Source organism: Bactrocera oleae, chromosome 2, assembly GCF_042242935.1.
Source record: "Bactrocera oleae isolate idBacOlea1 chromosome 2, idBacOlea1, whole genome shotgun sequence".
Taxonomy (NCBI): domain Eukaryota; kingdom Metazoa; phylum Arthropoda; class Insecta; order Diptera; family Tephritidae; genus Bactrocera; species Bactrocera oleae.
Window position 1 is genome coordinate 67,261,635 of NC_091536.1, and position 16,210 is coordinate 67,277,844.

At 37.5% G+C, this 16,210-nt stretch overlaps 1 protein-coding gene across 1 annotated transcript in view; it reads left to right on the forward strand.

The window, feature by feature from the left end:
- Positions 1–15,968, forward strand: part of timeout (circadian regulator timeout) — a 411,432-nt gene extending 395,464 nt beyond the window's left edge. The window contains exons 14-18 of the mRNA XM_070105532.1: positions 2,089–2,230; positions 10,166–10,371; positions 10,773–10,858; positions 13,547–13,747; positions 13,821–15,968. Coding sequence (XP_069961633.1) covers positions 2,089–2,230; positions 10,166–10,371; positions 10,773–10,858; positions 13,547–13,747; positions 13,821–15,709 — 2,524 coding nt within the window. The 3' untranslated portion in view covers positions 15,710–15,968. The remainder of the gene's footprint in view (positions 1–2,088; positions 2,231–10,165; positions 10,372–10,772; positions 10,859–13,546; positions 13,748–13,820) is intronic.
- Positions 15,969–16,210: the final 242 nt, after the last annotated feature.

The following is a 16,210-nucleotide window of genomic DNA, read 5'->3' on the forward strand; positions in this document are numbered from 1 at the left end:
CGTTGCAGACCCTATATAAAATAATAATAACTGGGTGATGTGACCAGCTGACTCGTTTTAGCCATTTTCGTCTGTCTCTCTATCCGCATGTCTGTAGTTTTTCGAATAAGCTTCTGAATTTTTGTGCAGAATCGGTCAGAATCAAATTCTTGAAAACTAAATTATTTGACATAATAACATAACAGATTTTGGCATGTCTTCATTTTCGGAACAAATTATTCCAAAAATTTTTATCGCAATAAATATTAGAAAAATTATACGGTTTGTCTCTTTAATTTTTCCATAAAATTTTACATGCAAAATAAGTACTGGAACAGCTTTTCTTTTAACTGGTTCAAATTTCACTCATTTCGAATATAGAAAATGGCTTAATACGATTAACGAAAGCTTTGTCTGGAAAAATTTTTTTTAAAATTTACTCGAAATTTTACTATAAATCCCAAATAATTTAAAGTCAAATTATAGTTTCTTGCCGAGGTATTGAATCTTTACAACTTTGATAGGATTTTTGTGTAATAATATATTCGACTTTCGTTATTCAGTAGGTTCTCAACCTTTACATATAATTATATGAATTTGCCTGTTTTCAAAAAACTAGATTTTGTCTGCCAGTCTCCTCTCACTACAATGAACAACCCACGTCTCAATTCCCACCATTGTTACCCGTTTTATATACGTATTACTCACTGCTCTATGTAAAATTTAATTTATTTTTACCACACACCCCAGCACCTACACGTCGATCACTGGCGCCCAGCTACTCGTACTTCGCTCTTGCCAAATCTTTTGTCAATTATTTGCGCTACTATTCATTGCCTCTACTCTCTTGCTTCCCTACTCCTCAGCAGTGGTATGCTTATACCGTTTCATAGTTGACAGCAACAAAGTGTAATCGCTTTTGCAACAAAATGAAAACCAAATATACTATATTTGTGTATAAACTTGTGTGAGTGTGTATATATTTAAATGTGTGTGTATGTGCCTGTAATTCATTGCCTGTACTTTCACAGTCTGCAGCAGCTCAAGTTAACAGCATTTGGTAATTTACATTGTAAGTAAAAGGTTTTCTATTTCAATTCTTGTTAACTAGAGTACTAGCAGCTACTAGGCAGTGGCAGCGGCGGCGACACCAGCCCAAGCCTATCGGCTATAGTTGGTAGCATGTGGCCACAGACAAAATGTTTTGTATGGAAATTTGGAAATTTTTAATCAATTCTGCATGAGATTTGACGCACTCATGTTTGAATTCATTTCGACTGTTTATAATAAATATCAGAAGAGATTACATGCTTGGTCCCTTGAGACTGGGCCTCTATCTATATATGTATGCCACATTGCATTTACTTGTGGCAAAACTAATTTTTCCTGTTGAAAATCTTAAATTGCAAACGCGTAGAAGTGTCACAGTCGCCCAGAGCTACTAGTCTATTTATTGGCCGGCCAGTTTATCACACATCAATGAATTTCATTATGAAATATTTACATGCATTTTGCTCGGCACTTAATTTCTGCTCAATCAAGCATGGCTTTTGCACCTACAAAGGACTTTGAATAAAAAGGCAATCAACTAATGTTGAATGCAACAGTGTGTGTTTGTATGCCAACATTTTGCAAAATCAAAAACAATTAATTTTGAAGACCACCGACTGGTCTGTTCCGTCGCATTTAATGCGACGCTGGAAACCAGGTTCCACCCGCTTTTCTTTTACCGTTACAAAATTTAAATTGAATCAACATCAAACGGTTTGGTGAGTAGGGGCGAGCCGATACTTTAAGGGCCAAAGCTTAATTGCCTAAATTAAAACATGTTGACTGGATACCCATGAAACATTAAACCTAAGCGTTTTCACTTAAATGTAGATACCTGCTCACACATACACAGACATTTAAGTACGTATACTTGTATATATTTAATTAATTGGAAATTAATATTTAATTCTCTTTCCGCCCGAATTTCACGTGTATCCACTGTATTGCTTTGCTCAATCAGCATTTTCTCCACTCAATATTCCCAATTACCAACGCAACCATTAACCTTTTCATTGTTACTGATTTCATTATTTATTATTGTTTTTTTTTTTTGCACAGATTGCTAAATCCGAAAATCGTACGCGCGTGTACGCTGGTCCTAACCGATTGGAATCATATACCGACAAAATCATTGAAGGCAGCTGTGACTATATTGTACCGCATCGCTGTTGCCTGCTCCTGTCCGGCAATGTTGTATCATGTAAGTATTACTGTATCTTGTTAGTTTCAGCAGTTTAATCAGGCTTTCCTATTTTCCCTTATCTTCGATTAAACTATTGTAAATAATATTATTTTTATTTTCTCACGTAAATTGTTTGACAAGAGAGCAGAACTCCTATGTCATGGGCATAGAAGTGATGAACCGAACATGGTTTCTATCATATATACTAATATTTTAGACTACTAATAAGATCTATTGAAATAGTATACCAGGTGTAACGATATGAAATGTTTTTTTTGTGAAAATGAAATACTAATTTTGAATGGAAAGGTAAAAAAAAAAAAAAAAAAATTATTCAAAGTATTGATCATTGCTTTTTACACAATAGAAATATTTGTCTTTTGAAGAAAATCAATCAGACACCCAATTTTTGACTTCAAGTCTCGTGAATGCGGCGAGTGGGGTAGCAGCTCTCCACCAAAAACTCGTTCGAATTTATCATTTTTACCACCAAACACAGAGCATTGCCTTTTTACCGAATCGATTTGTTCTTTCGGTCGATGTTGATTGTTGATCCCGAGTTAACTTATGCTTTTAAAATTCTTAAAATAAATCTATTTTTCATCGCCAGTGACGATTCGATGCAAAACTGATTTTCTTTCGTGTCTTTGAAGCAAAATTTCAAAAGTGTTTTTTCGGTTTTCCATTTGTCTTTCATTCAATTCATGCACCACTCATTTTCCACACTTTTGGATCTTTCCCATAGCATTTAAACGGTCTGAAATTGTTTGCTGTGCAACATTTAGTATAACTGAGTATCATCCTCATCCAATATTGCTGCAGTTCGGCGTCTTCAAAACGTTCTTCATTTCTCACATCAAAACCAATATCTCTGAGTCGTTGCAACCATTTTTGCATGTTACAAACAGAAAAATATTAAGGCTCGTTCACAACAAATGTTCCCTACCAACACATTTGGTTCTTAACGCTCACTTCATATCGGTACAGCTGATATACCTTACTTTATTAAATTTTTTCAGAAATGTAAAAAACATAATTGAGAAAATTTACTATATTTATTTATTTTTAAACCATCAGACTTCAGCAAAGAGAGAGCTTACTACTTTATATAAAAATCTGATATTTTGACATGAGCATTTTAGTTTGAAAATTCTGTTTTTTTTTCCGAGTTTAAGTTAAAGTGAGGTTTCTCCCTTAATATTTTAAATTAAAAAAAAATACATTGAGCTTATGTCATAAGAAGGTAAGTTTACACCAAATTTTTTGAAAGAATTTTTTTGGTACACGATAAGAATAAAAACCGATACAAATTAAAAAAAAAAAAATTCACATGTCAACTGAATAATTCTTTTAATGCATTATACTCGTATGCAACCCTGCCTACAACTTTGCTGTACAACATATTTCGGTAGGACTCGTAGTTTTGCCTGAAACGAGATGAACCGTTCTTGAAAATTCAACCACGCGCCTCACCTTCCGCTTTTTCTTTCATGTTTGTTATTTTTTCTTCCCTTTTCAATTTGTTTAATTTTACTATAATATTTTTTTTGTAATTTCCTTGTCTACTCGTATGTTGAATAATCTATATCCGAATATTCCACGAGTACTATTTAGTAGTTGATTCTATAGTATATAAACTTACTCTTCATTTTATACATGAAGAGCATTTGTTTGATAAAGCCAAACATACATATGTATTTTAATTTTTTAATACTAGTAATATAAGATATGAAAAAATTATAAGTATAAAATACTCAGAGATATATTTTAAAATAGCCAGTTTTTGTCTTTAATTTCCCTCAGCAACATTGTGATAAATTTTTATTTCCTTTTTAGTCTGAAAATCGATAATTATCACATTGAATAATAACATCTGGTTTTGGAGCCAAATGACGCTATGCCAAGCTCCACATAGTCACTTTAATATTGTTAGTATATCATAATTAATCGAAGAAATCACTTTATTAGGTTTATGCTGGCTTGGCATGAAGGGACTCAATAAAAATGCGATAACAACCCAATTTCTACAAGTATTTATTAAGTTATCTCTGAATAGACTGTTATGTACGAACAGATGAAAATTGATATACTCAATATAGGTGGGTTATAGGAAGATATGTACCGATATGTTTTATTGAAGTTATAAAGTGAAAACTCAAACAGATTTTCGACAATGGTCATTGTCAATTTTCGAATAACGCTGAAAGCTTTTTATGTAAAGAGTTGAAGATAACGAACTTTTGTGTTAAATAAACACACAGAAAAATATATAAATTACCCAGTGTTTTTGCTTTTATAGTTTGTAAATTTTATAATATTGAAAGCTTGAACCCAATCTTGAGCAAATGGTCACCACTCGCCAATAACTCGTTGAATGTTTGAAGAATGGGAAAACAAAAGTACGCAAATCATTTGTCAATAACTAACACTATTGAAAATAACATTGGGCTTTTCTTGAGTTTAAACAGATTATCACGACACCAAAAAAATTTTATTATACCACCTGTCTAGCATTTTACGACAGTTCGATAGATTGAACTTTTATTCAAATTGGTATCCAAATCAATCAAATAGATTTTCTATGGGATTTTACTTTAAGTTAAGTTTCATTCTTATGTTAAGAATTTTTGGAGGGTATTTTCAAAACCGTATAATTTTCAATTAGAAAATAGCATGAAACACTAGCCGTTAATCTTTTGTCATCACAACATTGCAGCATGAAGCTGAAGCGTACTCGACTTTTAATACCTTTTCCTCGGTATCCCTCAATTTTTTCGTTTTCATTTTCGGACATGTTCTTACTTTAGTTAGTTTCGTGCGCAAATTAAATAGTAAAACTGCGGATTTTAGAAAACCAAAGTTTTTTGTTTATTTTCTAACCAAGCAACTCGTAGCTAAATAAATATGTAGCATACTTTCTGCAGCTTGCAAACATGAAATTATACTCCAACAAGTAAGGAAGTTCTAAGTTCGGGTGTAACCGAATGTTTTATACGCTCGCAACTTGCAAGGAACAAAGCCCGGGAAATTATTTCAAGTGTTTGGTAAATTTTATATTAAGGGAAGTATTGATCCAATTCAACCCATTTTTGACACAAAATATATAATTATCGAAAGTTTAATTTATTTATTTTATTATATGAATTCGTCTCTTCAACAACCAAACAACCGTTAGGTGAACAAAACTATTTTACTCTGTAGCAACAGCGAGATTATAAAAAGTACAGAGTCAAACCCAACCACGGCCAACTACGGCTCACCAGCAGGTGGTCCAACAGGCTGAAGAACTTTGCAGACAAAATGCAACTTTGAGTTTAATTGTGAATTTCGGATTATATTTGTAGACGGAGCGCCAACAGCGCTCCGCCACACTTGCTACCTACTTTTAATTTCCAGTGTAATTTAGACATGTACATAGGTAAAATTTTAATTTCAATTTCAAATTTTCTCTATTTACACGACACATATACACATGCATAGCGTGTACATATACATTCGACCGTGTACCCGGTTGCGCGGAGGACTCTGTTGCTTGGTCTCATGTTTGCCGTTGATTTTGTTGTGCGCTTGGCGAATTTCCGTCGTATTCTCGCACGCAAAGCAAACATAAATCAAAGTCACTGGCAAAATATTCCGGCAAAGTGCACAGCATCCAGCCGCCAATGAGTGTAAATAGAAATAGCTACTTAAAAATATACGCGCTGCAATGTGTCAGTGTGTGCTTGTATATGATTGTGTGTGTAGACGATATAAATTTGTTTGCTTGTGTGCGGTGTGGCACTGCCAGCATCAATTCAAGCCACAGCGCCCGCCACAAGCGCAACAGCGCACGTGAGGTCGCCGCATTTGCCGCCTAGGCTGGCTTAGTTCAGTCTGGCCCGACACGATAACGTCTGCCGGCATCAGGCTGCCTTTCCACTTTTACATGTATGTCTATGCCTGCGGCGGCACCAACTGCCTGACTCTGGCTGTTTGTTTTCTACTTTTTCTATTTTCGAGGCTTCGAAAGAGGTGCAGCTGCGCGGTTCTGTGTGTGTGTTGAAAAAGTTACAACTTCCTGTTGCTCCTTGCCGTCCTTCCGCTCTCCACCTTGGATCGCGCTATACTCACTCTTTTTTTCTATTCTTTTGTGTGTGTGTGTTTTTTTTTTTTGCGAATTAAATGAACTTGAACTTCGTAGGGCTGCTGAGCCGGCTGCAAGGCTAGTGTTGGACGGGCTGTAATGACGCAGGCAGTTTAACTGTAATGCAGACTAAATAAATTCTTAGGTGCCATAAGCAGAGGAATTAAAAATTTTTTTTGCGATAATTTCTGGCGCAATTTTTATTTTTCAAGTTTTCTTTCTCATTTTTTTTTATATTTTTTTTTACTGCGCTTTGCATGTATTTTTGCGCTCTCCTCTTTCGCATCGATTTGCAACTGCCTTACGCTGCTTGTATAAAAACAAAAAACAAACAAAAGCAGAAAATGTATGAGTAATCATAATTTATTTTGCAGTAATTTGCTTTGCAACAATAGCTGTAATAAAGAGCGCGCAAAGGATTCCTTCTTAACAGCTCATAAATCAAGATACGCGCGCTCAAGCGGCTTTTAGCTGTTGAAATATTATGAATTGAATTAAAAATTTGCCAAGAAATGAAGGAATTATTTTTGCTACAAATTAATGCTATATTTTTTCGGCAGTTTGGAATGTGATTTATTACAGCACAAAGATTCAGCTGAATTCTCACATTAACTGCAATGTCTTTTGTAAAATAAAAATATGTATATTTTTCAACTATAAGCCAGGCAATTTTTTCTTGTAATAAAATTAATATTCGAAACAATTTTTTTTTTTGTTTGTAAAATAATCCTATGCAAATTTTAATAGTATAATCTGTAACATTCTAGTTTTACAGTTAGCACAAAATGCCTAAAATGCCTCTAAACTGCTTTGTTGCTTTGTTCTGTTTCGGGTAGACTCTTCTGGTGTTTGCATCCCAAAGGAGTTTGAATTGAATTGTTCTGCAATGGAGTACAGTGTGTTCGATTCATGAAAATTTCTTTAAAAAACTGACTGATATATTTTTTGGACTTTCAACAAATATATGTCTAGACTGACTAGCTTTTTAGTATATAAATTTTTCGTATTATTACTTAAATATATAGGGTGCGCCAACTTTTATGTCTGTTATGTTTGTCATGAGCTTGCCAATAGACTATGGGAGTTAGACCTTCTGAGAAGTTTTATTACAGAAGCTGAATAGTTTGACCCGCATTGTTAAATATCTTAAATAATCTAAATTTCAAAATTAGTCACTGAATGCTAATTTGTATATTCTCGCAACATATTTCACATACTATAAATATCACCTTAGGTTTATTTGAAATACCTAAAATTCATCGAGGTAAATTTAGATATATATTAGGTTGATTCAAAAAAAATATTTAATTTTTTTTTTCGAAATCAATCCTCACGCAAAAACTTTCGTGGAGATGTAAAAAGACGCCTTCGAAAATCCGAGCCCTTAATATTAATTTTAAGAGCTCGCGCATCGCAGATTTCTATTTCCTAATATATATACACAAGGAGCGTTCCAAAGTAGACAGGACTTAAAAAAAAAAACAGAACAAATGGTTTTATCGGCAAAGTCAATTAATTTTATTCAAAATAGTCTCCTTTTGCTTTAATACAGCTTTTTGCACGGTCCAAAAGCATGTTGAACGAGTGTTTTAACTCGTTGCCCAGTATGGCCGCCAGTATGCCGGTGCAAGCCTTTTGAATGTCCTCCACGTCTGCATAACGCTTTCCTTTCATCGGCAAATGCATTTTTCCGAAAAGGTAGAAGTCGCACGATGCCACATCAGGTGAATACAGGGAGTGGTTGATTGTTAAAATGTGATTTTTGGTCAAATAATCGGCCACAAGCGTCGATCGATGAGACGGCGCATTATCGTGCAACAAACGCCAACTTCCATCTTCGCGATATTTGGGCCGAACACGTCGAATACGGCGCACCAAACGCTTCAAAACTCCAAGGTAGAATGCCTAATTAACGTTTTGGCCGGGTGGAACAAATTCTTTGTGGACAATACCCTTGGATTTATAAAAACAAATCAGCATTGTCTTCACTTTTGACTTCTCCAGTCGCGATTTTTTGGGTTTCGGCTCATTTCTCATTTATGTCCTCACTCCCACTTTGAAAACGTTGAAACCACTCGTGCACTCTGCCACAGGATAGGCAATCTTTGCCATAAACTTGTTTCATCAATTGAAACGTTTCGGTAAAAGTTTTACCAATTTTAAAACAAAATTTAATGTTGGCTCTTTGTTCGAAGCTCATTTTCGCACCGATGACAAAAACATACTGACACTTAAAACGCAATAACTTCACTTCCAATAGATGAAATGTCATGAAATTTTTACTGGAAGTCGATAAAGGATAGCAGATTCTAACGCACTAGTCGACATATATAGGTGGCGCCACTAGAGTTTAGTTTGTTACTTTTGTACTATTTACTTTGGAACGCACCTTGTATATATTATATATATACTTAATCCTGCCATAACTTATGTTACAAGTTCAATCCGTTATAAAAATGAAACCGAAATACCTAGATTTTTAGATAAAGTTTATTGAATAATAAATATATTAACTGAGCGATGTACAAAATTTCAGTTTGTGTTTCAAAGTGGTCACCTTTTGCTTTCTCACAATTCCACAAACGATTCGGCCATTGATCAATATCAGTCTGCACAGTTTCCATTGGTATTGACGGCGCTACTCGCACCAATTATTTGAGATTCTCCGCATTTCTGTGAGATATTCGACAGGCCATGTTCTACAACGCTGACCACAAGCAGTAGTCCAATATATTCAAATAAGGACTTCCTGGCGACCAATCATCTGCCGCTATGAAAGCAGGAATATTGGATTTTTGCCAATATTTATGCTTAGTGGTTTTTGCCTTATGTGCTAAAGTAAAGTCCTGCTAGAAGATCCAATGCCGTTTATCGAAGAGAGTATTGCTTGGCTGCTTTACCTCGGCTGAGCAAGGACCACGTCTTTGAATAACAGTTTTGCATCTTTGGAATTTTTGCGTAGATTTTGTCGTTTTGATAGTTTAAAACTTCTTCAAAACTGAACCGCGGGTTTTCAGAAAAATCTTTAACGACGGGGGGCTTTCATGCAGAGATCATCTAGAATAAGTATTGACATTGTTCTGGTTGATATATCCATTTCTCTTGACATAAATTTCTATTTTCTAAGGGGATTTCCACAAATGCGTTCGCGAACAGTAGCTTAATTATTCTGTCATCAAATCTCGGAAGTTCGTCCGTCTGTTGTGCGTCCATGCAAGTGATAATTCTTCTAACAATTCTTGATACTGTGCAAAAATAGATGTTTTAACCCACTGTCCAGCCAAGCTATGAACTCTCACCGCGGCCGACTTGAACGCGCGGAGCATGCAATGACACCAGACACAAACACTCGCTAGCAACTGCAGCAGGATAATTGAATTGCTTTGACTGTGGCGTCTCGGTGACTTACTGACTGTCTGACTGGCGCTGGCAGGCGCGCGGTTTGGTCCCAGTTGTGCGCATTGCAACCGCTAATGATTTTGTATATACAATCGCTTGAGCACTCATAAACACCCAACTAAGCGTGTGTGCTTAAGGATACATTTACATGTATTTAGGTATACTTGTATATGTATAGCATCACTTGCTCGTGTATATGTGCAATTATAAAATAAATTGCACGTACAGCCAGCAGCTGGCACTTTGTTTAATATTGGTGAAGAGGCTTCCTTGTCTCGCGTCGACTTTCGGTTAACCGCACTTTCAAGCCGTTTTCAAACAAGTCATCATCGTATCCGTCTCAACACTTTGTTATTTTTGTATTTAACTCTATACTATTTCACGAATTACGTAACCTTACTCTTTTCATTATTATTATTATTTGTTTGCAGGCGAAACTTCTTCGCATCTTTCAGCAGGTCTTCAGCGTCGAACGTGATGCCCATCACGAGGAGTTGCGTCGTCTCGGCATCTATGTCGTGCGTAAATTTGTCGAAGTGGCGCCGAAAAATCCTAAAATCTACGCTGAATTATTATTCTGGAAGAGCGTTAAGGAGGCGAACGAGTTGGAAGGCGGCTATTTGGATGCATATGAGCCGTAAGTATAAGCGCAAACCATTATTAAAGCAGCTTAAGCGGCAGCAGGGGTCTTCTGGTGCGGTCCTTTTGGTAAGCTCCCTGGAGCATTTTTCATTTAACCGCGTTCATTATTTAATAAATTCCCTTCTAATACTTTTTTGAAAGAAACAGACAGCATTATTGCTTTCTGCTTGTAAACCGCGGCAAGCCAACGCCTCAACTGCTGCTCATGTGACAGCGGCAGTTGAGCTATTCATGTATCACTTGGCTGCCATTCGGTCAGCCAACCTGACTGCCTGCTTGCCGTCTGCTGCTGATGGAATGATAAATGATTATTTTGCCTTTGTATTGCAATACATATAGACCTTTGTAGTATTATACTAACTTGCTGACTTTCCTCTTGTATTCTATGCTCAATAGCGCTAAAGGCGTTTGGACCGAAGAACAGGAGGACCAACTGCGTATGCTCTTTGAGGAGAATCAGCGTAATCCTGAAACTGATAAGGGTAAGTTGTCGCCACCTATTTCCTTTACTTTTGTTGTTGCACATACATATGAATTATAACTGTATCTCCATAAATATCAGCTCAGCGGTGCGCTCCTAACCTCAGTCTGCCAGCCTATAATCATTCATGCGCTCTGCTTAAAATCACAAATTTGTAATTGCATCCATCATAGAGTTGATTTGAATTGATTCCTGTCAAACCTCATCGCACCCCACCTACTGTCACACAAATGTCAACATTATTCCTTCACTTATTTCGCCATTCGGCTGTGCCGTTGCGCGTTTGATGGTGGTTCGGGGCGCAAGGCCTTTGTGTCCGTCGCACATAATTGCGCAGATCATTTGTATCACATTGAGACAGTTTTAACAATTCATTGAAATTGAGACGGCATTTTAGATGTCTGTATATATGTATATGACGGTGTGTTTGAGCAGAGGTATGCGTTTTATGGGTTTGGCGCATTGCGCAGTGGTCAGCGCGCTGACAAGTGACGACACCAGCGCTGAAATGACAAACTAATATTTGTTTTTATTAAACTGTCAGAATTGTCGAAATTAAGTGGGTTGATGTTGGAGAAATAAATATTTGTAAATTGAGCGGGCGGAAGCAATGGTTGATTTATTGTTTATTCAAATTGATACACCGACGCTCGAGCGTGGGGATTTCTATACATTTTTTCAACCGCTTTTTGCTAACGCAATCGTTTTGACTGCAAGATTTATTGCACTCAAAGTAGTAAATTAGCTGGTTGATGAAGTGTCTTTTGATTTTTAAAGTTATCAAATTATTATAAATATTTAACAAATATTGGTTTGGCTTGCAGTTACTTAACAATTAGACGATTGATAGTTACGTGGGATATCAAAATTTCGTAAGAAATATTTTTATGTAGCCATTCCAGTTGATAATACCGTGAAGCTCCATCTACAGTTGGAACTCCGCATAGAAATTGTATTAGACCGGAGTTTTCTTTGCAACGGACCCTATAAAATGTTTTCTCCCTTGCTCGCACTCCATATATTAATTTTTCGCACAGAACTCGAGTTATGTAATAAATCCACGATTATTTTACGTTGTTCCGTTATAAGTGAGTGTTTTCATATTAGCTTTCCAAAGTATACTGATTATTTATGTGAAACACATGTGATAAGCTTGACTGCTGCTTTGACAGTCTCCTTCTTAGAAATTGATAACACGTAAGAAAGTACATTATGCTTCCAAATTGCTTTGTTTCTATATTATCTTGAATGTTTTGATAATTGGTTCAACAGTAAGCCAAATACTTCAAATACTGAAACGTATAATAATACATCCCTAAAGATATTATATATTCATTATTTTTGTATTAAGTTAAAGATTTAATTTATTATAGTTAGATAGATCCGATTTAAGTCATATATGCATCAAATATTATCCCTAAAAAAGTACTACTTTTTCACCACAAACATCATTCACCATAGGCAGGATCAGGTAATAGTCACTTGGTGGCAGGTACGGACTGTAATTTGGATGCACTAGAACCTCCCAACCGAGCTATTGCAGTGTCTGCTTAGTCATCTTTATATGTTGGGCCTGGCATTGTCTCGAAACAGCAGTTCAAAGTAAGTGGTTTATGGCCAATCCATATGTTTAACCTGGGCAATCGAAACCAATTTTATTGATACTTTCGAAAATTGGCCTACCTGGGCGAAGTCCATCTTGACATCAAATTACCGGAACGGTTTAACGGGTATTAAGATACTAGGACCATAAACACTATTCATATTTTCAGCCGTTTGGCTTCGCACTTTTTGCGTATTTCTTTTTTCTAAGTACGAAATAAATATAGCTGTACAAGAATTTATTCAACATCGCAGTATCTTCTACGACCGATCGAAATATCTGTCGGTTTCAAACCTTAATTAGTTTCCGACTCATCTATAGATCTTTTGCGGTTAAGAGATGCGTTGAAGTTTTGCAGGAGGCTCGTAGTAAGTCTAAACTTCTCTTTTGCAGCCTTACCTTAATATACCAATGCCATATGTGTTCACAGCTGACCTTGAAATAATAACAATGTTTTGTTCTAATTGTTATTTCAAGTGATTAGCATCCGAACTTACACGCACAAATTTTCGAACTTTATATCTCCCTACACATACAAATAATGGCATAAATACCTACGTAGATTTGAGCGCATAAACAGCTTCCTTATCAATCTTACTGGTTGGCAGCCGTCGTCAGTGACGCGCAAAAAACCGAAGCCGAAACCGCAACCTCAACAACTAGCGAATGCCAAAGTAGACGACACTTTCAACAAATGCGCCAACAAGAGCTAACAACTAACTTAGCTGCATAGAGTTTGTGGAGGCCCAACAACAATAACAACTTGACCACAAGCCGAAAAATGCTTCATCACTTCGTCACTTTTAATTCGCAACCATTTAGTTGGTGAACAGGGTTTACCGTAGTTGAGGTCCATGGTAAGGGCGCGTTTTGGCAAATTAAATTGAAATCCTTAAATGCTTGGTTTGGGTATGAAGGAGGCATATATATTTTATAAAGTTTTTTTTTGATGGGAAGGAGGGTGTTGGGCAAGTGTTAAAGTACGTGGGAAACTGATTGATTTATAGGCGGCACTGGTTGATTGAGGAAATAGTTTTCATTGTAATCCTATCAAATTCACAAACTCTTACTCATTTGTCTTTCCAGATGTGATTGATTGGATATTGGAGCATCTGAATGAGAAGACACGCACGCGACGCATGGTGCTTAAAAAGATGAAGGAGATGGGTCTGGTATTTAAGGCGCCCACAAAGCGTACGACTGCTGGCGCGGTTAACAAGCAGCTCTGGTCCACAGAGGAAGATGAAGAACTGCAAAGTCTCTACGACGAACATCGCTTGGAAGATGGTAAGTATCTTGTGAAAACATTTCCCAAAAACATGATATATGCTGTTAAAATTTAATTGCCTCTAATCTGCAGATTGCTTGCAACGCATAATCAACGAGTTTCTAGATCGGCGGACGAAACGTCAGATTCTACAACGCTTGCTGCAACTACATATAATCGCGGATAAATCGGAGATCATGCCGAAAAAAAAACCCAAGCGCAAGTCCAAGAAGGCAAGCGCTAACTCGGCTGGCAGTGACTTCGAAGGTGAATATATGGAAGAACCGCAATTCGGCGAGTTGCCATCGCCCAGCGGCCTTAAAGCCTCGAAGACGTCATCGAAGAAGAAGAAGAAGGATAAATTGAAAAAGAATAAGATTAAGTTGGCGGCAGCAGCCAAACCCGTCATACCGGTGAAGCGTAAGATCGTGCGTACGCCACTCGATGTGGGTACTGCGCGGGCGCTGATTGCACAAGTTGCCGATAAGTATCAGGAGGCCATTGATTGGTTGAAAGAATGCCTAGATGATGCAGCCGAAGACACAGAAGAGCCCAGTGAGGAGGATGATGGAGTGCCGTTGGTGCCACTGCAAGAGGTCGCACGTGAAGCCATGGAGAATGGTGATTTCCAAAAGATAATCGTAGCTTTAGGCATACAGCCACCTTTATTGGGCACAGAAAGCTATTGGCGCATACCAGTCTACCTCAGCTCGGCTGACCTAAAGTTTCGTGCGAAAATCGTAGCTGGCGAAGAGATCGACATCGATATGGAAGGTGTAGAGGAGGAGGGTGCTGATACGGAAACGGCTGTGGAGGTTGCTACCGATGACGAATCGGATGATGATGATGATGATGGTGATGACGATGAGTCAGATAGCGATTCCGATGGCGATGCTGGTGGTGCCGTAAGGCAGGACAGTGAAAGCGAGGAAGATTTCTTCGATAACTTCGCTGAGAAACATAAGAAACGCGATGCCGCAATGGACGACTTCGTCGAGAAGCGTGCACAGAAAATGCGCAGCATAATGTTTAACAAAAGCGATGAAGAAGACGTTGAGCGTGCCGGTATTGGACAAAAGAAGAAGCGTGAACGTAAACCCAAAGCGTCCAAAGGTAAAAAGGTGGACGAATACTCCGACAACGATGTGGGTGAGGTTGATGAAATCATAAAGAAACTCGACAAAAAGCGGCGTCAACCAGGAATCAGCAGTGATGAAGATGATGATGATGGCGCAAAGTTAACCGCTGCAGAGAAAAAGACCGATGTTGTGACTGATTTATTCGATCAACTGAAATCTCAAAGCGCCAAGAAGAAGCGTGAGGCAACTACTTACACCGAGGAAATGGATGAGCTCAATTTCAATTCAGAAGACTACCGCAAGCGACTGCTTGAGTTGGGCGACAGTGATGACGACGAGGACGCCACAGCTGTGACCAGCAACACTAACAATAAGACGCGCATGCGGCGCGCTAATGTAATTGACTCCGCTAGTGAAGAAGATGAGAGTGCCAATGCAAATGATGAAATGATTAGCAGCATCAAAAAGGGCAAGACCGTCGACGAAGAGAACAAAGGCAGCAACGATAATGATGGTGTGGACGAGAAAGAGGTTGCGACCCTTTCCGGAACTAATGCTGATGCTAAAGATGATGGCGGCGCAAGCGATTTGGATGCTGGCATAGTTGACACAGCAGGCAATCAAGCACATACTGATGACATCATCACAACGGCTGACGGCACAGTACCTGTTGATGAGATTGCATCACACACAACAAGAAATAAACGTAAACGTGACATTTCGGGCGATAGCGATGAAGAATATAACATCACCAATGGGAAACAGACCGATAGCGAGGAAGAGGATGCATTCATCATGCGCCGGAAACCAACTAGGAAGGAACAACAGCGTTTAGACAGCGGTGAGGAGCCTGCTAAGCGACGTCGTCTCGCTATCATCGACGACGAAGATGATGATGAGTAAATGGGTGCTGCTGAAATCTCCAAGGGATAATGCACCTTGTGCCGCACATTCTCTCTGTTCACAGCACATTTTACAATTTATATTTCTGAATTAATTTTGAATTTAATTTTGATTCACTTTTTATCATAATATGTATGTCCATTGTTTGCTGAATTCATTTGTTAGTAGAAGAGCAATAGTTGATAAGAAGTGTCGTTGTATGTACTGGCATACTTGTTTTACTTGAATTGTACTTTCATTTTCATTTAAATTAAATAAAAGTTAAAAAAAGATATTATGTTTTTTTTATCTCTATAACCACCAAATAAATTTTTTTTTCTAAAATAAGGAATAATATAAATATTTGAATATCGCGGAAAATGTCCCTAAAAGTATACAACTCAAAAAATTCGATTCTGCAGCATTCGGTGGCATGGTTATGTATACATTTATATATGCGCCTAAAAGTAGGCAATAAAATTGTCACACACGCGCACACACACTCTGCCAGCCGCTCAGAAA